General features: G+C 39.3%; 2 protein-coding genes across 4 annotated transcripts in view; one reads left to right on the top strand and one right to left on the bottom strand.

The window, feature by feature from the left end:
* CFAP57 (cilia and flagella associated protein 57) overlaps positions 1-702 on the bottom strand; it is a 57963-nt gene extending 57261 nt beyond the window's left edge. Inside the window, exon 1 of one of the 2 annotated variants that reach the window (XM_056533018.1) lies at positions 565-702. The gene's annotated coding sequence lies outside the window, so the exon portion shown is untranslated. The remainder of the gene's footprint in view (positions 1-564) is intronic. The other variant, XM_056533019.1, reaches the window with a different exon arrangement.
* Positions 656-27025, top strand: EBNA1BP2 (EBNA1 binding protein 2). 2 transcript variants are annotated; one of them, XM_056533020.1, is made up of 10 exons: positions 656-788; positions 1703-1791; positions 3001-3084; positions 4946-5103; positions 6460-6583; positions 22322-22411; positions 22528-22603; positions 23033-23114; positions 25151-25322; positions 25419-27024. In XM_056533020.1, exons 2-10 carry the CDS (start codon positions 1717-1719, stop codon positions 25467-25469), a joined length of 912 nt encoding a protein of 303 aa, XP_056388995.1. In that variant the 5' UTR covers positions 656-788; positions 1703-1716; the 3' UTR covers positions 25470-27024. The 2 variants fall into 2 exon arrangements, with proteins under 2 accessions (XP_056388995.1, XP_056388996.1); XM_056533021.1 differs by lacking the exon at positions 656-788 and having other exon boundaries at positions 1708-1791; positions 25419-27025.
* Positions 27026-27104: the final 79 nt, after the last annotated feature.

The raw sequence follows: 27104 nt of genomic DNA, 5'->3' as shown, positions 1-27104 counted from the left end.
CAACTCCCAGCAAGTTGCATGACTACCACTGTTGTAAAACTACAACTCCCAGCATGTTGCATGACTACAACTCCCAGCATGTCCTATGACTAACACTGTTATAAAAATACAACATCCCAGGATATTGCATGACTACAACTCCCAGCATGTTGCAAAACTAAAACTGTTGTAAAACTACAACTCCCAGCATGTCACATGACTACAACTCCCAGCATGTCGCATGACTACAACTCCCTGCATGTTCTATAACTAGAACTCCCAGCATGTCGCATGACTACAACTCCCAGCATGTCGCATGACTACAACTTTTTAAAAGTATTACTCCCAAAATGTCGAAGCTGAATCTGTTACAAAATTACAACTCCCAGCATGTTCAAAAACTATATCTGTGGCAAAACTACAACTCCCAGCATGCCCTGACAGACTTCGGCTGTCAGGACTTACTGGGAGTTGTGGTTGTGCAACAGCTGGAGAGCTACAGGTTGGGGATGAGTGCTGCATAGAATATATAAGTATAATATAGAGGCAGATATAATCACTATATACAGGCAGGAAGATACATACACTGCGCTCACCCGGCTCTCCTCACTGTATACTCTCCGTTACCATAGAGACAGGACGCTGTGCCGCACAGGACGCCGGGGAGCCGCGGAGCATGACGGGATGTGTAGTTCCGCTGTAGCGTTTCCCAGGGCGCCTGTAGGTCCAGCCGCAGGACTGATGACGTAGGCGGAAGTGGGACGATAGAGTACTTCCGGCAGGGTACACGTGTGGTGCTGTGGGACCGGGTGAGTGTGGACTCCTTCTATTAGGGTCTTCTGCTGGGTAATAGGGGTACAAGTCTGGGGTACAGTGGTATTTGGGGGGGTGAGGGGAACTTCTGCTGTTACTATATATTTACTGCTATTTAGGTTTCTGTTCCCAAACTAATACTGCACCAAAGACGCGTATGCGTAAAACGTCACTGATATTATAGTGGGTGGTGCTTATTTTAACCCATTAGGCCCCATCACATCTCAGGTGTTCGTCCCTGGTGACATTTACCTCATGTTTTTGAGTTGCAACGCTGCTATATGGCGGCGCCATGTGTCACCGCTTACTGGATGACCGCAGTCTACTAGCGACTATGTTAGGCATTTTTTCTTTTTTCGTGTGCACCTTTGTATACTATATTTTTATTTTTTGCAGTTTACGCCTGTTTCGTGTGTGTTAGTATTTTTGCACACATACGGCGTGGCTTAATGTGCACATGTTGTGGGCGTGGCTTAATGTGCACATGTAGTGGGCGTGGCTTAATGTGCACATGTAGTGGGCGTGGCTTAATGTGCACATGTAGTGGGCGTGGCTTTAGTGTGTGCTGACTTGTTGCGTGTATCATCTGGTTAGTATTGTTTGTAAAATTACAAAAATATATAATTTGCGCAAGTACTTTCTTGTACTCACCCCCCGTCTCACACAATTTCTGAAGTTAGAGACAGAAACCCCTGGCAGTAAAGCTGTATAAAGGTTTAAAAAAAAAATAATAATAATAATAATAATGTAAATTTGGGGTAGGTGCACTGTCGTTTTTGTCATGTGACTTTCTGACGGTAAATTAAAGTATATACCAGCCATCGACCACAGATTGCAGATGGGAGCGGGAAATATTAGGATTTTTTTTTTCCTGCTGAATTTTAACAGGATCTTTTGGGTTTGTGCGCAGGATAAATTGCCGCCATGTTGGCCCACGAGGAGGACAGCGCCTCGGAGACGGACTCTGACTTTGATCCTTCAGAACTGACAGATAAAGAGGTGAGAGGCGGAAGATTCATAGAAAGGGTATGGCACTGGTCTCCGAATTGGGGACCTCCAGGTGTTGAAAAACTACAACTTCCAGCATGCCGGACAGCCAATGGCTGGGAGTTGTAGTTTTGCCACACCTGGAGGTCCACAGTTTGGAGACCACTGCCATGACATGGAGACAATACAGATAGTATCTATCTAAGGGGGAGATTTATCAAAACCTGTGCAGAGGAAAAGTGTCTGAGTTACTCATAGCAACCAATCAGATCGCTGCTTTCATTTTGCAGAGGCCTTGTTAAAAATGAAAGCAGCGATCTGATTGGTTGCTATGGGCAACTCAGACACTTTTCCTGCACAGGTTTTGATAAATCTCCCCGTGTGTGTTTGTAGCGCAGTGTCCGTGTCTTTAGGTAAGTACTTTATGCCCTTTATTATTATACATGTAGCAATAGTTTCCAGGATGCAGCAGTTTCTGTATTAGCCCCTTTTTGTATTGTCAGACGTCACAGCACTGATCCATGTTGTGTCCATTTACATGTCACTTTTAATATGTCTATAATGAAGATGATTGAATTTTTATATCAGGGGATGTTTGAACTCTTTTCTCTGTGTATTATCTGAATTGTCAGTTCCCCTGTGTGATATACAGGATTTATGCATCAGGCATCATCATGGGAGACCCTGGTGCACATTACTAGAACTTGTATATTTACTTTTGTGTGCATATGTGTGTATCTCATGTCTCATCTCATATCTCTCTCATGTCTGTCTCTCCTAAGTATAGGGGATAAGATGCCTGATTGCGGGGGGTCCCGCCACTGGGGACCCCTGCAATCTCCCTGCTGCACCCGGTGTTTGTTTAGAGCATCAGATGCTGCGCCGGAGGCTTGTGATGTCATGACCGCGCTCCCTCAATGCAAGTCTATGGGAGGGGGCGTGACTGTGACATCACGAGCCTCCGCATCGCCAGTCATCCGGCACAGAGTGAAGTTCGCTCCTTGCACCGGATGTCTGGGGTGCCGCAGCCGAGATCGCAGGGGCCCCCAGCAGCAGGACCCTAGAAGCCTAAATGATATCCGGTCCGGGGACTTACACTATTTATCTGCTGGTATATTCCATCATGTCTCACAAATAAATGGATTTGAGATATATCGGGGTCCCAGCTGATCTACAATGTGTCATTAGATAGATACTAAGTGTCCACCGCTTCTATTGTAGCTGCAGGACGCCTTCGCTCAGGGGAAGCTTAAGCCTGGACTGAATATCGCACTGGAAGCGAAGAAGAAGGCGCCTAATAATGCGGTGAGTACGAAGGCGGATGTTACGTTTAAAAGGGCACACCGGTGGAAAACCAGTGGTAAGCGAATGTTTTCAAATCAACTGGTGCCAGAAATCTTAATCCTTCCAGTACTTATCAGCTGCTGTATGCTCCACAGGATGTTGTGTAGTTCTTTCCAGTCTGACCACAGTGATGTTCATCAGTTATCTGTTTTTTTAATTATTAAATTTTTTTTTTAAATCAGGGTTTTTTAACCCTTTTTTTTTGTAAAGCTGTACTGAGCATGCTCAGTACAAAAAACAGATGTTAAAAAAAACCTGAAAATAACTGATGTTTTTTTTTTTTTTTTGAACATCCAGTTCCCATAGACTTCAATGTTAAATTTTAACATCTGGTTTTTCACCATTTATTTTATTTTTTTTATTTTTGTGCCGGCAAAAATAACGGACATAAGTAAAAACGGTAATAACTGATGCCAAAGGATGTTCACGTTTTTGACGGACGTTTTCAGGACTTTTTGCCGGGAGTAATAACAGTTGTTTTTTTTTTTTTTTAAGAGGATGATACCTGTAGTGTGAAATGGGCCTACACAGCCCAATAGTGATGAGCGGCAGGGACCATATTCGAATTCACGATATTTTGAGAATGTATTGAAGATTATTCGTCCTATGTTCGCATATTCGCTTTGTTCGTTCACTTTTTTTTTTCATGCAAAAAATTTGTCATTTACGTATATATAGCACTATATTCGAAAAAATCGCGAAGTGCCGATATTCGCGCTCAACACTATTTCCCAACCAAGCTGCATTGGTGCATACTGTTCTGTTATTGAGTTCACTGTGTATTTCACATGCTCATTAGCTCCCCCTAGTGGTGGCTGCAGGCAGAGCTTTACAATGTATCTATAGCAGTGTTTCGCTACCAGTGTGCCTCCCAATTTTGCAAAACTACAACACCCAGCATGCCCGGACAGCCGTTGGCTGTCCGGGCATGCTGGGAGTTGTAGTTTTGCAACAACTTCAGGCACCTTTGTCGGGCAAACACTGCTCTACCTTCTAGTAGTAGTTTTGCAACAGCAGGAGGCACACTGGTAGGGGAACGCTGCAATGTCAAGTGCAGGAGATTTGGAGCTCTGCATCAGAACAGCTTTATGTAATGGGGCTGATCTCGCTGATCTTTGTTTCTGATACTGTTCTATTATTGAGTTCAATGTGTATTTCCCATGCTCGTCACTGCCCCCTATTGGTGGCTGCAAAGTGTTTCTCTACCAGTGTGCCTCCAGCTGTTGCAAAACTACAAATCCTAGCGAGCATGATTTAAAGGTTAACTCCACCCAGAAAGAGACATCTGACATGAAGGTGGTGAGCTGTAATGCAGCGAGTCGGGGAGTGAAGTGCTCAGCCGTGCGCTTCTCCTGGCTCTTTGTAGAGATCGCTGGGGGGTGTAAACACTCAGATCCTTAGGCCTGATCCGCACTGTGAAATATCTCCGGCCAGCGATCAGAAGTAAGATCGCCCGGGCGCACGCCCAAAAAGAACGGACATGTTGATTCTTAGGATGGACATCTCTTCCGCTGGCGGAATTCTCTTGCAGAAATTCCAGTTTGTACAGAGCCTTAAAGGGGTACTCCATTGCTCCAGCATCCAGAACATTTATTTCCAATCGCTGGGTGCGGGCTGCGGGGGGTCGTGATGTCAAGGCCACACCCCTGATGTCATCAGACCACACCCCCTCAATGCAGGTTTATGGGAGGGGGTGTGGTGGCCGTCACTTGCAGTGGAGTACCCCGTTAATGTATCTACTGGAGCTTCATGTTTCCATCACTGAAGCCTTAGACTGTGACTGGGAATGTATATTCTGCACTAACTCTTGTTTGTTATTCAGAATGAACTGAAGCAAAGTCTGAATGATCTGAAGAAAGATTTACCCTGGGTGGAGCGACTGGATGTGACCACCGCCCCCGTACCCGACCCAACTCTGCAGAACGGGAGCGAGAGCACAGATGTGGACGCAGAAGACGACTTCAAGAGGGAGATGAGCTTGTAAGTTACCTGAGTGCAGGAGTATAATACAGGATATAACTCAGGATCAGTACAGGATAAGTAATGTAATGTATGTACACAGTGACCTCACCAGCAGAATAGTGAGTACAGCTCTGGGGTATAATACAGGATATAACTCAGGATCAGTACAGGATAAGTAATGTAATGTATGTACACAGTGACCTCACCAGCAGAATAGTGAGTACAGCTCTGGAGTATAATACAGGATATAACTCAGGATCAGTACAGGATAAGTAATGTAATGTATGTACACAGTGACCTCACCAGCAGAATAGTGAGTACAGCTCTGGGGTATAATACAGGATATAACTCAGGATCAGTACAGGATAAGTAATGTAATGTATGTATACAGTGACCTCACCAGCAGAATAGTGAGTACAGCTCTGGGGTATAATATAGGATATAACTCAGGATCAGTACAGGATAAGTAATGTAATGTATGTATACAGTGACCTCACCAGCAGAATAGTGAGTACAGCTCTGGAGTATAATACAGGATATAACTCAGGATCAGTACAGGATAAGTAATGTAATGTATGTACACAGTGATCCCACCAGCAGAATAGTGAGTACAGCTCTGGGGTATAATACAGGATATAACTCAGGATCAGTACAGGATAAGTAATGTAATGTATGTACACAGTGACCTCACCAGCAGAATAGTGAGTACAGCTCTGGAGTATAATACAGGATATAACTCAGGATCAGTACAGGATAAGTAATGTAATGTGTGTACACAGTGACCTCACCAGCAGAATAGTGAGTACAGCTCTGGAGTATAATACAGGATATAACTCAGGATCAGTACAGGATAAGTAATGTAATGTATGTATACAGTGACCCCACCAGCAGAATAGTGAGTACAGCTCTGTAGTATAATACAGGATATAACTCAGGATCAGTACAGGATAAGTAATGTAATGTATATACACAGTGATCTCACCAGCAGAATAGTGAGTACAGCTCTGGAGTATAATACAGGATATATCTCAGGATCAGTACAGGATAAGTAATGTAATGTATGTACACAGTGATCTCACCAGCAGAATAGTGAGTACCGTTCTGGAGTATAATACAGGATATAACTCAGGATCAGTACAGGATAAGCAATGTAATGTATGTACACAGTGACCTCACCAGCAGAATAGTGAGTACAGCTCTGAGGTATAATACAGGATATAACTCAGGATCAGTACAGGATAAGTAATGTAATGTATGTACACAGTGACCTCACCAGCAGAATAGTGAGTACAGCTCTGGAGTATACAGGTGATCAGTGTTACATTCTGTTGAGTATCAGTCAGTAGTTTCTTTATGTATAATTTGTTCTTCCAGTTATCGCCAGGCACAGGCCGCGGTTCTTTTCGCTCTTCCTCGTCTTCAGCAACTTAAGATCCTTACAAGACGTCCTGATGATTATTTTGCAGAGATGGCGAAAACTGATCAACACATGCAGAAGGTGAGAGATTTTAATATGATGAAATTATCTAATCTCTATATATTACATCATATGTGACATATCAGCCGCTCCTCTTATAACGCTCCAGTACTGATATAACCTCTATATATTACATCATATGTGATGATATCAGCCGCTCCTCTTATAACACTCCAGTACTGATATAATCTCTATATATTACATCATATGTGATATCAGCCGCTCCTCTTATAACGCTCCAGTACTGATATAACCTCTATATATTACATCATATGTGACTGATATCAGCCGCTCCTCTTATAACGCTCCAGTCCTGATATAACCTCTATATATTACATCATATGTGATATCAGCCGCTCCTCTTATAACGCTCCAGTACTGATATAATCTCTATACATTACATCATATGTGATGATATCAGCCGCTCCTCTTATAACGCTCCAGTACTGATACAACCTCTATATATTACATCATATGTGATATCAGCCGCTCCTCTTATAACGCTCCAGTACTGATATAACCTCTATATATTACATCATATGTGATGATATCAGCTGCTCCTCTTATAACGCTCCAGTACTGATATAACCTCTATATATTACATCATATGTGATGATATCAGCCGCTCCTCTTATAACACTCCAGTACTGATATAACCTCTATATATTACATCATATGTGATGATATCAGCCGCTCCTCTTATAACGCTCCAGTACTGATATAACCTCTTTATATTACATCATATGTGATGATATCAGCCGCTCCTCTTATAACGCTCCAGTACTGATATAACCTCTATATATTACATCATATGTGATATCAGCCGCTCCTCTTATAACACTCCAGTACTGATATAACCTCTATATATTACATCATATGTGATGATATCAGCCGCTCCTCTTATAACGCTCCAGTACTGATATAACCTCTATATATTACATCATATGTGATATCAGCCGCTCCTCTTATAACGCTCCAGTACTGATATAATCTCTATATATTACATCATATGTGATATCAGCCGCTCCTCTTATAACGCTCCAGTCCTGATATAACCTCTATATATTACATCATATGTGACATATCAGCCGCTCCTCTTATAACGCTCCAGTACTGATATAATCTCTATATATTACATCATATGTGATATCAGCCGCTCCTCTTATAACGCTCCAGTACTGATATAACCTCTATATATTACATCATATGTGACTGATATCAGCCGCTCCTCTTATAACGCTCCAGTACTGATATAATCTCTATATATTACATCATATGTGATGATATCAGCCGCTCCTCTTATAACGCTCCAGTACTGATATAACCTCTATATATTACATCATATGTGATGATATCAGCCGCTCCTCTTATAACGCTCCAGTACTGATATCATCTCTATATATTACATCATATGTGATGATATCAGCCGCTTCTCTTATAACGCTCCAGTACTGATATAATCTCTATATATTACATCATATGTGATGATATCAGCTGCTCCTCTTATAACGCTCCAGTACTGATATAACCTCTATATATTACATCATATGTGATATCAGCCGCTCCTCTTATAATGCTCCAGTACTGATATAACCTCTATATATTACATCATATGTGATGATATCAGCCGCTTCTCTTATAATGCTCCAGTACTGATATAATCTCTATATATTACATCATATGTGACTGATATCAGCTGCTCCTCTTATAACGCTCCAGTACTGATATAATCTCTATATATTACATCATATGTGACTGATATCATCCTCTTATAACGCTCCAGTACTGATATAACCTCTATATATTACATCATATGTGATGATATCAGCCGCTCCTCTTATAACGCTCCAGTACTGATATCATCTCTATATATTACATCATATGTGACTGATATCAGCCGCTCCTCTTATAATGCTCCAGTACTGATATAATCTCTATATATTACATCATATGTGATGATATCAGCCGCTCCTCTTATAACACTCCAGTACTGATATAATCTCTATATATTACATCATATGTGACTGATATCAGCCGCTCCTCTTATAATGCTCCAGTACTGATATCTCTATATATTACATCATATGTGATATCAGCCGCTCCTCTTATAACGCTCCAGTACTGATATAATCTCTATATATTACATCATATGTGATGATATCAGCCGCTCCTCTTATAACACTCCAGTACTGATATAATCTCTATATATTACATCATATGTGACTGATATCAGCCGCTCCTCTTATAATGCTCCAGTACTGATATAATCTCTATATATTACATCATATGTGACTGATATCAGCCGCTCCTCTTATAACGCTCCAGTACTGATATAACCTCTATATATTACATCATATGTGATGATATCAGCCGCTCCTCTTATAACGCTCCAGTACTGATATAATCTCTATATATTACATCATATGTGACTGATATCAGCCGCTCCCCTTATAACGCTCCAGTACTGATATAACCTCTATATATTACATCATATGTGATGATATCAGCCGCTCCTCTTATAACGCTCCAGTACTGATATAATCTCTATATATTACATCATATGTGATGATATCAGCCGCTTCTCTTATAATGCTCCAGTACTGATATAATCTCTATATATTACATCATATGTGACTGATATCAGCTGCTCCTCTTATAACGCTCCAGTACTGATATAATCTCTATATATTACATCATATGTGATATCAGCCGCTCCTCTTATAACGCTCCAGTACTGATATAACCTCTATATATTACATCATATGTGATGATATCAGCTGCTCCTCTTATAACGCTCCAGTACTGATATAACCTCTATATATTACATCATATGTGATGATATCAGCCGCTCCTCTTATAACGCTCCAGTACTGATATCATCTCTATATATTACATCATATGTGATGATATCAGCTGCTCCTCTTATAACGCTCCAGTACTGATAAAATCCCTATATATTACATCATATGTGATGATATCAGCCGCTTCTCTTATAATGCTCCAGTACTGATATAATCTCTATATATTACATCATATGTGACTGATATCAGCTGCTCCTCTTATAACGCTCCAGTACTGATATAACCTCTATATATTACATCATATGTGATATCAGCCGCTCCTCTTATAACGCTCCAGTACTGATATCATCTCTATATATTACATCATATGTGATATCAGCCGCTCCTCTTATAACGCTCCAGTACTGATATAACCTCTATATATTACATCATATGTGATGATATCAGCCGCTCCTCTTATAACGCTCCAGTACTGATATCATCTCTATATATTACATCATATGTGATATCAGCCGCTCCTCTTATAACGCTCCAGTACTGATATAATCTCTATATATTACATCATATGTGACTGATATCAGCCGCTCCTCTTATAATGCTCCAGTACTGATATAATCTCTATATATTACATCATATGTGATGATATCATCAGCTCCTCTTATAACGCTCCAGTACTGATATAATCTCTATATATTACATCATATGTGATATCAGCCGATCCTCTTATAACGCTCCAGTACTGATATAATCTCTATATATTACATCATATGTGACATATCAGCCGCTCCTCTTATAACACTCCAGTACTGATATAATCTCTATATATTACATCATATGTGACTGATATCAGCCGCTCCTCTTATAATGCTCCAGTACTGATATAATCTCTATATATTACATCATATGTGATATCAGCCGATCCTCTTATAACGCTCCAGTACTGATATCATCTCTATATATTACATCATATGTGATATCAGCCGATCCTCTTATAACGCTCCAGTACTGATATAATCTCTATATATTACATCATATGTGATGATATCAGCCGCTCCTCTTATAACTCCAGTACTGATATAATCTCTATATATTACATCATATGTGACTGATATCAGCCGCTCCTCTTATAATGCTCCAGTACTGATATAATCTCTATATATTACATCATATGTGATATCAGCCGCTCCTCTTATAACGCTCCAGTACTGATATAATCTCTATATATTACATCATATGTGACTGATATCAGCCGCTCCTCTTATAACGCTCCAGTACTGATATAACCTCTATATATTACATCATATGTGACTGATATCAGCCGCTCCCCTTATAACGCTCCAGTACTGATATAACCTCTATATATTACATCATATGTGATGATATCAGCCGCTCCTCTTATAACGCTCCAGTACTGATATAATCTCTATATATTACATCATATGTGACTGATATCAGCCGCTCCTCTTATAACGCTCCAGTACTGATATAATCTCTATATATTACATCATATGTGATATCAGCCGCTCCTCTTATAACACTCCAGTACTGATATAATCTCTATATATTACATCATATGTGATATCAGCCGCTCCTCTTATAACGCTCCAGTACTGATATAATCTCTATATATTACATCATATGTGATATCAGCCGCTCCTCTTATAACGCTCCAGTACTGATATAATCTCTATATATTACATCATATGTGATATCAGCCGCTCCTCTTATAACACTCCAGTACTGATATAACCTCTATATATTACATCATATGTGATATCAGCCGCTCCTCTTATAACGCTCCAGTACTGATATAACCTCTATATATTACATCATATGTGATGATATCAGCCGCTCCTCTTATAACGCTCCAGTACTGATATAATCTCTATATATTACATCATATGTGATATCAGCCGCTCCTCTTATAACGCTCCAGTACTGATATAACCTCTATATATTACATCATATGTGATGATATCAGCCGCTCCTCTTATAACGCTCCAGTACTGATATATCCTCTATATATTACATCATATGTGATGATATCAGCCGCTCCTCTTATAACACTACAGTACTGATATAACCTCTATATATTACATCATATGTGATATCAGCCGCTCCTCTTATAACGCTCCAGTACTGATATAACCTCTATATATTACATATGTGATGATATCAGCCGCTCCTCTTATAACGCTCCAGTACTGATATCATCTCTATATATTACATCATATGTGATGATATCAGCTGCTCCTCTTATAACGCTCCAGTACTGATAAAATCCCTATATATTACATCATATGTGATATCAGCCGCTCCTCTTATAACGCTCCAGTACTGATATAACCTCTATATATTACATCATATGTGATGATATCAGCCGCTCCTCTTATAACGCTCCAGTACTGATATCATCTCTATATATTACATCATATGTGATATCAGCCGCTCCTCTTATAACGCTCCAGTACTGATATAATCTCTATATATTACATCATATGTGACTGATATCAGCCGCTCCTCTTATAACGCTCCAGTACTGATATAACCTCTATATATTACATCATATGTGATATCAGCCGCTCCTCTTATAACGCTCCAGTACTGATATAATCTCTATATATTACATCATATGTGACTGATATCAGCCGCTCTTATAATGCTCCAGTACTGATATAATCTCTATATATTACATCATATGTGACTGATATCAGCCGCTCCTCTTATAACGCTCCAGTACTGATATAACCTCTATATATTACATCATATGTGATGATATCAGCCGCTCCTCTTATAACGCTCCAGTACTGATATAATCTCTATATATTACATCATATGTGATATCAGCCGCTCCTCTTATAACGCTCCAGTACTGATATAATCTCTATATATTACATCATATGTGACTGATATCAGCCGCTCCTCTTATAACGCTCCAGTACTGATATAATCTCTATATATTACATCATATGTGACTGATATCAGCCGCTCCCCTTATAACGCTCCAGTACTGATATAACCTCTATATATTACATCATATGTGATGATATCAGCCGCTCCTCTTATAACGCTCCAGTACTGATATAATCTCTATATATTACATCATATGTGACTGATATCAGCCGCTCCTCTTATAACGCTCCAGTACTGATATAACCTCTATATATTACATCATATGTGATGATATCAGCCGCTCCTCTTATAACGCTCCAGTACTGATATAACCTCTATATATTACATCATATGTGACTGATATCAGCCGCTCCTCTTATAACGCTCCAGTACTGATATCATCTCTATATATTACATCATATGTGATATCAGCCGCTCCTCTTATAACGCTCCAGTACTGATATAACCTCTATATATTACATCATATGTGATGATATCAGCCGCTCCTCTTATAACGCTCCAGTACTGATATCATCTCTATATATTACATCATATGTGATATCAGCCGCTCCTCTTATAACGCTCCAGTACTGATATAATCTCTATATATTACATCATATGTGACTGATATCAGCCGCTCCTCTTATAATGCTCCAGTACTGATATAATCTCTATATATTACATCATATGTGACTGATATCAGCCGCTCCTCTTATAACGCTCCAGTACTGATATAACCTCTATATATTACATCATATGTGATGATATCAGCCGCTCCTCTTATAACGCTCCAGTACTGATATAATCTCTATATATTACATCATATGTGATATCAGCCGCTCCTATTATAACGCTCCAGTACTGATATAATCTCTATATATTACATCATATGTGATGATATCAGCCGCTCCTCTTATAACGCTCCAGTACTGATATAATCTCTATATATTACATCATATGTGACTGATATCAGCCGCTCCTCTTATAACGCTCCAGTACTGATATAACCTCTATATATTACATCATATGTGATGATATCAGCCGCTCCTCTTATAACGCTCCAGTACTGATATAACCTCTATATATTACATCATATGTGATATCAGCCGCTCCTCTTATAACGCTCCAGTACTGATATCATCTCTATATATTACATCATATGTGATATCAGCCGCTCCTCTTATAACGCTCCAGTACTGATATAACCTCTATATATTACATCATATGTGATGATATCAGCCGCTCCTCTTATAACGCTCCAGTACTGATATCATCTCTATATATTACATCATATGTGATATCAGCCGCTCCTCTTATAACGCTCCAGTACTGATATAATCTCTATATATTACATCATATGTGACTGATATCAGCCGCTCCTCTTATAACGCTCCAGTACTGATATAACCTCTATATATTACATCATATGTGATATCAGCCGCTCCTCTTATAACGCTCCAGTACTGATATAATCTCTATATATTACATCATATGTGACTGATATCAGCCGCTCCTTTTATAATGCTCCAGTACTGATATAATCTCTATATATTACATCATATGTGACTGATATCAGCCGCTCCTCTTATAACGCTCCAGTACTGATATAACCTCTATATATTACATCATATGTGATGATATCAGCCGCTCCTCTTATAACGCTCCAGTACTGATATAATCTCTATATATTACATCATATGTGATATCAGCCGCTCCTCTTATAACGCTCCAGTACTGATATAATCTCTATATATTACATCATATGTGACTGATATCAGCCGCTCCTCTTATAATGCTCCAGTACTGATATAATCTCTATATATTACATCATATGTGACTGATATCAGCCGCTCCTCTTATAACGCTCCAGTACTGATATAACCTCTATATATTACATCATATGTGATGATATCAGCCGCTCCTCTTATAACGCTCCAGTACTGATATAATCTCTATATATTACATCATATGTGACTGATATCAGCCGCTCCCCTTATAACGCTCCAGTACTGATATAACCTCTATATATTACATCATATGTGATGATATCAGCCGCTCCTCATATAACGCTCCAGTACTGATATAATCTCTATATATTACATCATATGTGACTGATATCAGCCGCTCCTCTTATAACGCTCCAGTACTGATATAACCTCTATATATTACATCATATGTGATGATATCAGCCGCTCCTCTTATAACGCTCCAGTACTGATATAACCTCTATATATTACATCATATGTGATATCAGCCGCTCCTCTTATAACGCTCCAGTACTGATATAATCTCTATATATTACATCATATGTGATATCAGCCGCTCCTCTTATAACACTCCAGTACTGATATAATCTCTATATATTACATCATATGTGATGATATCAGCCGCTCCTCTTATAACACTCCAGTACTGATATAACCTCTATATATTACATCATATGTGATGATATCAGCCGCTCCTCTTATAACACTCCAGTACTGATATAACCTCTATATATTACATCATATGTGATATCAGCCGCTCCTCTTATAACGCTCCAGTACTGATATAACCTCTATATATTACATCATATGTGATATCAGCCGCTCCTCTTATAACGCTCCAGTACTGATATCATCTCTATATATTACATCATATGTGACTGATATCAGCCGCTCCTCTTATAACGCTCCAGTACTTATCACATATGATGTAATATATAGAGGTTATATCAGTACTGGAGCGTTATAAGAGGAGCGGCTGATATCACATATGATGTAATATATAGAGGTTATATCAGTACTGTAGCGTTATAAGAGGAGCGGCTGATATCATCACATATGATGTAATATATAGAGGTTATATCAGTACTGGAGCGTTATAAGAGGAGCGGCTGATATCATCACATATGATGTAATATATAGAGGTTATATCAGTACTGGAGCGTTATAAGAGGAGCGGCTGATATCACATATGATGTAATATATAGAGATTATATCAGTACTGGAGCGTTATAAGAGGAGCGGCTGATATCACATATGATGTAATATATAGAGATTATATCAGTACTGGAGCGTTATAAGAGGAGCGGCTGATATCATCACATATGATGTAATATATAGAGGTTATATCAGTACTGGAGCGTTATAAGAGGAGCGGCTGATATCACATATGATGTAATATATAGAGGTTATATCAGTACTGGAGTGTTATAAGAGGAGCGGCTGATATCACATATGATGTAATATATAGAGATTATATCAGTACTGGAGCGTTATAAGAGGAGCGGCTGATATCACATATGATGTAATATATAGAGGTTATATCAGTACTGGAGCGTTATAAGAGGAGCGGCTGATATCACATATGATGTAATATATAGAGATTATATCAGTACTGGAGCGTTATAAGAGGAGCGGCTGATATCATCACATATGATGTAATATATAGAGGTTATATCAGTACTGGAGCGTTATAATAGGAGCGGCTGATATCACATATGATGTAATATATAGAGATTATATATCAGCCGCTCCTATTATAACGCTCCAGTACTGATATAACCTCTATATATTACATCATATGTGATATCAGCCGCTCCTATTATAACGCTACAGTACTGATATAACCTCTATATATTACATCATATGTGATATCAGCCGCTCCTCTTATAACGCTCCAGTACTGATATAACCTCTATATATTACATATGTGATGATATCAGCCGCTCCTCTTATAACGCTCCAGTACTGATATAACCTCTATATATTACATCATATGTGACTGATATCAGCCGCTCCTCTTATAACGCTCCAGTACTGATATAATCTCTATATATTACATCATATGTGATGATATCAGCCGCTCCTCTTATAACGCTCCAGTACTGATATAACCTCTATATATTACATCATATGTGATATCAACCGCTCCTCTTATAACGCTCCAGTACTGATATAATCTCTATATATTACATCATATGTGATATCAACCGCTCCTCTTATAACGCTCCAGTACTGATATAATCTCTATATATTACATCATATGTGATGATATCTGCCGCTCCTCTTATAACGCTCCAGTACTGATATAATCTCTATATATTACATCATATGTGATATCAGCCGCTCCTCTTATAACACTCCAGTACTGATATAATCTCTATATATTACATCATATGTGATATCAGCCGCTCCTCTTATAACGCTCCAGTACTGATATAATCTCTATATATTACATCATATGTGATATCAGCCGCTCCTCTTATAACGCTCCAGTACTGATATAATCTCTATATATTACATCATATGTGATATCAGCCGCTCCTCTTATAACACTCCAGTACTGATATAACCTCTATATATTACATCATATGTGATATCAGCCGCTCCTCTTATAACGCTCCAGTACTGATATAACCTCTATATATTACATCATATGTGATGATATCAGCCGCTCCTCTTATAACGCTCCAGTACTGATATAATCTCTATATATTACATCATATGTGATATCAGCCGCTCCTCTTATAACGCTCCAGTACTGATATAACCTCTATATATTACATCATATGTGATGATATCAGCCGCTCCTCTTATAACGCTCCAGTACTGATATATCCTCTATATATTACATCATATGTGATGATATCAGCCGCTCCTCTTATAACACTACAGTACTGATATAACCTCTATATATTACATCATATGTGATATCAGCCGCTCCTCTTATAACGCTCCAGTACTGATATAACCTCTATATATTACATATGTGATGATATCAGCCGCTCCTCTTATAACGCTCCAGTACTGATATCATCTCTATATATTACATCATATGTGATGATATCAGCTGCTCCTCTTATAACGCTCCAGTACTGATAAAATCCCTATATATTACATCATATGTGATATCAGCCGCTCCTCTTATAACGCTCCAGTACTGATATAACCTCTATATATTACATCATATGTGATGATATCAGCCGCTCCTCTTATAACGCTCCAGTACTGATATCATCTCTATATATTACATCATATGTGATATCAGCCGCTCCTCTTATAACGCTCCAGTACTGATATAATCTCTATATATTACATCATATGTGACTGATATCAGCCGCTCCTCTTATAACGCTCCAGTACTGATATAACCTCTATATATTACATCATATGTGATATCAGCCGCTCCTCTTATAACGCTCCAGTACTGATATAATCTCTATATATTACATCATATGTGACTGATATCAGCCGCTCTTATAATGCTCCAGTACTGATATAATCTCTATATATTACATCATATGTGACTGATATCAGCCGCTCCTCTTATAACGCTCCAGTACTGATATAACCTCTATATATTACATCATATGTGATGATATCAGCCGCTCCTCTTATAACGCTCCAGTACTGATATAATCTCTATATATTACATCATATGTGATATCAGCCGCTCCTCTTATAACGCTCCAGTACTGATATAATCTCTATATATTACATCATATGTGACTGATATCAGCCGCTCCTCTTATAATGCTCCAGTACTGATATAATCTCTATATATTACATCATATGTGACTGATATCAGCCGCTCCTCTTATAACGCTCCAGTACTGATATAATCTCTATATATTACATCATATGTGACTGATATCAGCCGCTCCCCTTATAACGCTCCAGTACTGATATAACCTCTATATATTACATCATATGTGATGATATCAGCCGCTCCTCTTATAACGCTCCAGTACTGATATAATCTCTATATATTACATCATATGTGACTGATATCAGCCGCTCCTCTTATAACGCTCCAGTACTGATATAACCTCTATATATTACATCATATGTGATGATATCAGCCGCTCCTCTTATAACGCTCCAGTACTGATATAACCTCTATATATTACATCATATGTGACTGATATCAGCCGCTCCTCTTATAACGCTCCAGTACTGATATCATCTCTATATATTACATCATATGTGATATCAGCCGCTCCTCTTATAACGCTCCAGTACTGATATAACCTCTATATATTACATCATATGTGATGATATCAGCCGCTCCTCTTATAACGCTCCAGTACTGATATCATCTCTATATATTACATCATATGTGATATCAGCCGCTCCTCTTATAACGCTCCAGTACTGATATAATCTCTATATATTACATCATATGTGACTGATATCAGCCGCTCCTCTTATAACGCTCCAGTACTGATATAACCTCTATATATTACATCATATGTGATGATATCAGCCGCTCCTCTTATAACGCTCCAGTACTGATATAATCTCTATATATTACATCATATGTGATATCAGCCGCTCCTATTATAACGCTCCAGTACTGATATAATCTCTATATATTACATCATATGTGACTGATATCAGCCGCTCCCCTTATAACGCTCCAGTACTGATATAACCTCTATATATTACATCATATGTGATGATATCAGCCGCTCCTCTTATAACGCTCCAGTACTGATATAATCTCTATATATTACATCATATGTGACTGATATCAGCCGCTCCTCTTATAACGCTCCAGTACTGATATAACCTCTATATATTACATCATATGTGATGATATCAGCCGCTCCTCTTATAACGCTCCAGTACTGATATAACCTCTATATATTACATCATATGTGATATCAGCCGCTCCTCTTATAACGCTCCAGTACTGATATCATCTCTATATATTACATCATATGTGATATCAGCCGCTCCTCTTATAACGCTCCAGTACTGATATAACCTCTATATATTACATCATATGTGATGATATCAGCCGCTCCTCTTATAACGCTCCAGTACTGATATCATCTCTATATATTACATCATATGTGATATCAGCCGCTCCTCTTATAACGCTCCAGTACTGATATAATCTCTATATATTACATCATATGTGACTGATATCAGCCGCTCCTCTTATAACGCTCCAGTACTGATATAACCTCTATATATTACATCATATGTGATATCAGCCGCTCCTCTTATAACGCTCCAGTACTGATATAATCTCTATATATTACATCATATGTGACTGATATCAGCCGCTCCTTTTATAATGCTCCAGTACTGATATAATCTCTATATATTACATCATATGTGACTGATATCAGCCGCTCCTCTTATAACGCTCCAGTACTGATATAACCTCTATATATTACATCATATGTGATGATATCAGCCGCTCCTCTTATAACGCTCCAGTACTGATATAATCTCTATATATTACATCATATGTGATATCAGCCGCTCCTCTTATAACGCTCCAGTACTGATATAACCTCTATATATTACATCATATGTGATGATATCAGCCGCTCCTCTTATAACGCTCCAGTACTGATATAACCTCTATATATTACATCATATGTGATGATATCAGCCGCTCCTCTTATAACGCTCCAGTACTGATATAATCTCTATATATTACATCATATGTGACTGATATCAGCCGCTCCCCTTATAACGCTCCAGTACTGATATAACCTCTATATATTACATCATATGTGATGATATCAGCCGCTCCTCATATAACGCTCCAGTACTGATATAATCTCTATATATTACATCATATGTGACTGATATCAGCCGCTCCTCTTATAACGCTCCAGTACTGATATAACCTCTATATATTACATCATATGTGATGATATCAGCCGCTCCTCTTATAACGCTCCAGTACTGATATAACCTCTATATATTACATCATATGTGATATCAGCCGCTCCTCTTATAACGCTCCAGTACTGATATAATCTCTATATATTACATCATATGTGATATCAGCCGCTCCTCTTATAACACTCCAGTACTGATATAATCTCTATATATTACATCATATGTGATGATATCAGCCGCTCCTCTTATAACACTCCAGTACTGATATAACCTCTATATATTACATCATATGTGATGATATCAGCCGCTCCTCTTATAACACTCCAGTACTGATATAACCTCTATATATTACATCATATGTGATATCAGCCGCTCCTCTTATAACGCTCCAGTACTGATATAACCTCTATATATTACATCATATGTGATATCAGCCGCTCCTCTTATAACGCTCCAGTACTGATATCATCTCTATATATTACATCATATGTGACTGATATCAGCCGCTCCTCTTATAACGCTCCAGTACTTATCACATATGATGTAATATATAGAGGTTATATCAGTACTGGAGCGTTATAAGAGGAGCGGCTGATATCACATATGATGTAATATATAGAGGTTATATCAGTACTGTAGCGTTATAAGAGGAGCGGCTGATATCATCACATATGATGTAATATATAGAGGTTATATCAGTACTGGAGTGTTATAAGAGGAGCGGCTGATATCACATATGATGTAATATATAGAGATTATATCAGTACTGGAGCGTTATAAGAGGAGCGGCTGATATCACATATGATGTAATATATAGAGGTTATATCAGTACTGGAGCGTTATAAGAGGAGCGGCTGATATCACATATGATGTAATATATAGAGATTATATCAGTACTGGAGCGTTATAAGAGGAGCGGCTGATATCATCACATATGATGTAATATATAGAGGTTATATCAGTACTGGAGCGTTATAATAGGAGCGGCTGATATCACATATGATGTAATATATAGAGATTATATATCAGCCGCTCCTATTATAACGCTCCAGTACTGATATAACCTCTATATATTACATCATATGTGATATCAGCCGCTCCTATTATAACGCTACAGTACTGATATAACCTCTATATATTACATCATATGTGATATCAGCCGCTCCTCTTATAACGCTCCAGTACTGATATAACCTCTATATATTACATCATATGTGACTGATATCAGCCGCTCCTCTTATAACGCTCCAGTACTGATATAATCTCTATATATTACATCATATGTGACTGATATCAGCCGCTCCTCTTATAACGCTCCAGTACTGATATAATCTCTATATATTACATCATATGTGATATCAACCGCTCCTCTTATAACGCTCCAGTACTGATATAATCTCTATATATTACATCATATGTGATGATATCTGCCGCTCCTCTTATAACGCTCCAGTACTGATATAACCTCTATATATTACATCATATGTGACTGATATCAGCCGCTCCTCTTATAACACTCCAGTACTAATATAATCTCTATATATTACATCATATGTGATATCATCCGCTCCTCTTATAACGCTCCAGTACTGATATAATCTCTATATATTACATCATATGTGATGATATCAGCCGCTCCTCTTATAACGCTCCAGTACTGATATAACCTCTATATATTACATCATATGTGATATCAGCCGCTCCTCTTATAACGCTCCAGTACTGATATCATCTCTATATATTACATCATATGTGATGATATCAGCCGCTCCTCTTATAACGCTCCAGTACTGATATCATCTCTATATATTACATCATATGTGATATCAGCCGCTCCTCTTATAACGCTCCAGTACTGATATAATCTCTATATATTACATCATATGTGATATCAGCCGCTCCTTATATAACGCTCCAGTACTGATATAACCTCTATATATTACATCATATGTGATGATATCAGCCGCTCCTCTTATAAGGCTCCAGTACTGATATAATCTCTATATATTACATCATATGTGACTGATATCATCCTCTTATAACGCTCCAGTACTGATATAATCTCTATATATTACATCATATGTGACTGATATCAGCCGCTCCTCTTATAACGCTCCAGTACTGATATAATCTCTATATATTACATCATATGTGATATCAGCCGCTCCTCTTATAACGCTCCAGTACTGATATAACCTCTATATATTACATCATATGTGATATCATCCTCTTATAACGCTCCAGTACTGATATAATCTCTATATATTACATCATATGTGATGATATCAGCCGCTCCTCTTATAACGCTCCAGTACTGATATAACCTCTATATATTACATCATATGTGATATCATCCTCTTATAACGCTCCAGTCCTGATATGTAACTTTCTGTGGGTTTTGCGCATTTTATACTGATGTTTTTTCGTTGGGTTTTTAGGTCCGAAAGAAACTTCAAGCCAAACAAATGTCGATGGAGAAATCGGAAAAGGCCAAACAGCTGCGATCTCTGAGGAAGTACGGGAAGAAGGTGAGCGGATCCGGGTGTCTGAACACAGCTGAGGCTTTCGTGTCACTGTATCACGTCCCCCCCCCCCCCCCCCCCCGCTAACACTTCATTTTGTTTTTGCCGCTTTTATCATTCAGGTGCAAATTGAAGTTTTACAGAAGAGACAGAAAGAGAAATCCAACATGATGAATCAGGTCAAAAAGTATCAGAAAGGTGAAGATCAGCAAGATCAGCGCTGTTATATTATACTGTTCAACCAGTGTGCCTTCAGCTGTTGCAAAACTACAACTCCCAGCATGCCCGGACAGCCGTCTGCTGTCCGGACATGCTGGGAGTTGTAGTTTTGCAACAGCTGGAGGCACACTGGTAAAGAAACACTTTGATATAGATACATAGTAAAGCTCCGCCTGCAGCCACCACTAGGGGCAGCTGATGAGCATGTGAAATACACAATGAACTCTATAATAGAACAGTATGCACAAAGCATAGCTCCCCCTATGGGTGACAGTAGCCACATATCGTTTTATCATGTAACTTAGTGTCTGCAGAGGGTTTGGAGCTCTGTATCAGTAAAATCTAAATGATGTCAGGCTTTTGCAGTTCTTTGACTTAATATATATTTATTTATTTTTTTATTCTCAGGTCTTTCCGATAAGTTGGATTTTCTAGAGGGCGATCAGCAGCAACAGAAATCTGGTGGAGTAAACCCCAAGTCGAAGAAAGGGTTAAGTGTCCACAATATTCGTAGGCGCTGCTCTGTCTGTTGTGAGACTACAATTCCCACTACGTCCCGATGGGAGTTGTGGTCTCATTGCTCACAGTTCATTGTTGATGTCGGAATAAACTAAAAGTTAAAGGGAAAAAACTATCCAGGAAAAACTTTTTTTTTTTTTTATATATCAACTGGCTCCAGAAAGTTAAACAGATTTATAAATTACTTCTATTAAAAAATCTTAATCCTTTCAGTACTTATGAGCTTCTGAAGTTGAGTTGTTCTTTTCTGTCTAAGTGCTCTCTGATGACACATGTCTCGGTAACCGCCCAGTTTATGAGAGGTTTGCTATGGGGATTTTCTTCTAAACTGGGCGGTTCCCGAGACACGTGTCATCAGAGAGCACTTAGACAGAAAAGAACAACTCAACTTCAGAAGCTCATAAGTACAGAAAGGATTAAGATTTTTTAATAGAAGTAATTTACAAATCTGTTTAACTTCCTGGAGCCAGTTGATTATATATTTATATATAAAAAAAAGTTTTTTCCTGGATAACCCATTTAAAACTTTATTTTTAATAAATATACATGCATATATATAATTTTAATAATGGTATGTCATAATTATTTTAATTGTTATATTTTATTTTATTTATTTTAATTAGTAGTAGTATATTTTATTATTATTTATTTTATTAGCATTATATTTTATTTATTTTTAGTAGTATATTTTATTACTTTATTGATTAGTAGTAGTATATTAAATTTTTTTAGTATATTTTATTACTTATTTATTTTTATTATTATTAGTAGTAGTATATTATTTATTATTAATAGTACTATATTTTATTATTATTATAACTTACCATATTTATCGGCGTATAACACGCACTTTTTAGGCTAAAATCTACCTGCGTGTTATAAGCCGATAAGCCGCTGCAGTTCAATGATTTAAAGCGGGCGCTTTAAATCAATGAACTGCAGCGGCTTTGCAGGTGCAGAGACCTGCCATCGCTGCCCGCTTCTCTGCCCCTGCCTGTCCTGGGGTCTAGAGCCCTGCTGCCGCCGCTTCTCTCCCCCTGCTGTCGGCGCCGCTGCCCCTTCTCTCCCCCTGGCTATTTGCACCGCTGCCCCTTCTCTCCCCCTGGCTATCGATGCCGCTGCCCCATTGCTGGCGATGATAGCCAGGGGGAGAGAAACGGTGCCGGCAATGGGGCAGCGGCGCCGACAGACAGGGGGAGAGAAGGGGCAGCGGCACCCATTGCCGGCGCCGCTGCCCCCCCCCAGCCCCGGTTGTATAATTACCTGTTGCTGGGGTCGGGTCCGCGCTGCTTCAGGCCTTCAGTGTGCGTCCCCTGCGTCATTGCTATGCGCTGCGAGACGCAATGTCGTCACTCGTCATTGCGCCGCGCAGTGCATAGCAACGACGCAGGGGACGCACACTGAAGGCCTGAAGCAGCGCGGACCCGACCCCAGCAACAGGAAATTAAACAACCGGGGATGAGGGGGGCAGCGGCGCTGGCAATGGTTGTCCCACTGGATATCGGCGCCGCTTCTCTCCCCCTGGCTATCGGCGCCGGCAATGGGGCGCCGACACCAATAGTTAGGGGGAGAGAACGGGCAGCGGCGCAGATAGCCAGCGGGAGAGAAGGGGCAGCGGCACTGATAGCCAGCGGGAGAGAAGCGGCGGTAGCAGGGCTCTAGACCCCAGGAAAGGCAGGGGCAGAGAAGCGGGCAGCGACTGCCTCTCTCCCCTGCCTTTCCTGGGGGCTTCTGTGGGGTCAGAAACAGTGTATCGGGTTATATGCATGCACACACACGCACCCTCATTTTACCAAGGATATTTGGGTAAAAACTTTTTTTACCCAAATATTCTTGGTAAAATGAGGGTGCGTGTTATAGGCCGGTGCGTGGTATACCCCGATAAAAACTTATTTTTATTAGTAGTTTTGTAGTATAACTTATTACTTTTTATTATTAGAATATTATTTATTAGTAGTAGTATATTTTATTATTACTTATTTTTATTAAATTTTTCATTTTTTAAAGACCGAACGCCAAGAGAAAATACAAGGACCAGAAATTCGGATTCGGGGGTAGGAAAAAGGGGTCAAAGATGAACACAAAGGAAAGCTTTAATGACGTGTCCAGTTTCCGGGCAGGGGTGGCGCATGGACGAGGCCCCCACAGGCCGGGGAAGAAGGGAGGAAAGAACGCGAATGTAAGTACCTGGCGATAATTGTACCGTACTATAACGCTTTCCTCATTTGCTGCGGAGCGACACTCAAAATCCATTTTATCTGTTGTGTTTTATCAGAAGAGACCGGGTAAGAAGGTTCGGCAGAAGATTAAGAATAAAGGAAGATAAGAGATGGATCTGCCGGAACGTAGGACGCAGACATCCTGGTGACCTCTGTGCAGGACTGTACATTGTCAGAGACTCTTCATGAATGGCGCATTTATTGCGCCCCCTGCAGCTAATGTTAATTTTTGTATGGATTGTTTTTATGGTTTCATTAAATAAGTGAAACTACAAGCGGCTTCAGCTCTTTAAAGGAGGATTCTGGTATCAGAAAATTGTATTTATATCCATCACCCCCAATCACTTACTGGGGGAGATTTATGAAAACCCATCCAGAGGAAAAGTTGCCCATAGCAACCAATCAGATCACTTCTTTCATTTCTGAAAAATGAAAGAAACTATATGGTTGCTATGGGCAATTCAGCAACTTTTCCTATTGACAGGTTTTCATAAATCTCTCCCCATTGTCCTGGCTTCAGCATAATTTTGCTTGAAATATCCCTGACAGGAAGTTGTGTAGTCCTCTCATTGTCAGTGTGGGGTTGTCTCATCAGATCCCAAACTCCTCCCTCTCTCCTGAGATGACGCACTATACTTCTGCTGTCTCAGGAGGCATGGATTGATCTGGTCTCTGAACTCCGATCCCAATACCCCCCCCCCCCAGTCTGATGTAAACGCCCCTGACCGCCCCTACATCATCATCTCCCTGTCATATACATATATATCTTTTTTTTCACACTTAGGGAAGAATGAGGTATGGTTACAGCATGCTGCCTTGTGCTGAACAATGCCACAGGCAAAGTAGCAGACAGGATGTGAATACAGCAGGTGCTTCAAACTAACCTATTGTGCGATAGTCTGCTGTAAAATTAGATGTTTTGCAGCTGCTCTGGGCAGGGAACTGGCAGGCAGAGGACTGTGATATAGAGCTATGTGACAGCAGTGCAATCTGGGAATTGTGGCAACTGCTTATAGGGCAGAAAGGTAAGTAATGAATATACAGAATATTTGTATTTTCTGACTGAGTAGCCTTTTAATGCTGGTGACTGTATTTTGGAGATGTCATCAATTCGTCAGTACTGACGGTGCCTTTACATAATGTTCATTGCAAAATGTGAATAAAAAAAATAAATAAATCAGTCTTCCTGGACCTGTTACTTTCCAGCTGTTGCAAAACTATAACTCCCAGCATGCTTGAAGTTGTAGTTTGGAGATCACTAATTTATGGCAAATAGGAAACTGATGCAAATGTCGTCCGTTCTACAAAAACATAATGCAGAACGGAAGGGAACAGTAAAGACTGGGCGAACAGAGCCTCATGTGAAGGAGGGAGACTTTTCGGCTGGGGCCGCCCATGTGATCATGCAGTCAGCGCTTTGTACTTTGTCTGTAAAGGCGGAGTTGTGCAGTTACCCAGAGCAACCAATCAGGTTGCTTTCATTTTTAAAGAGCCCTGCCAAAAACAAAAGCAATCTGGTTGCTATGGGCAACTGCACCACTCTTCCTCCACACAGGTTTTGATAGATCTCCCCCACAGTGTGCACGCTGCGGGGGTTGGCCACACACCCTCATGATGTCAGGACACGCCCCCTTCAATGCACGTCTATTGGGAGGGGGCGTGACGGCCGTCACATCCCCTCCCAATAGACTTGCATTGAGGGGGCGTGTCCTTACGTCATGAGGGGGGGTGGCCGACCCCCC

Source organism: Hyla sarda, chromosome 7 (genome assembly GCF_029499605.1).
Source record: "Hyla sarda isolate aHylSar1 chromosome 7, aHylSar1.hap1, whole genome shotgun sequence".
Lineage (NCBI taxonomy): Eukaryota > Metazoa > Chordata > Amphibia > Anura > Hylidae > Hyla > Hyla sarda.
This window is presented reverse-complemented; position numbering and strand designations above follow the sequence as displayed.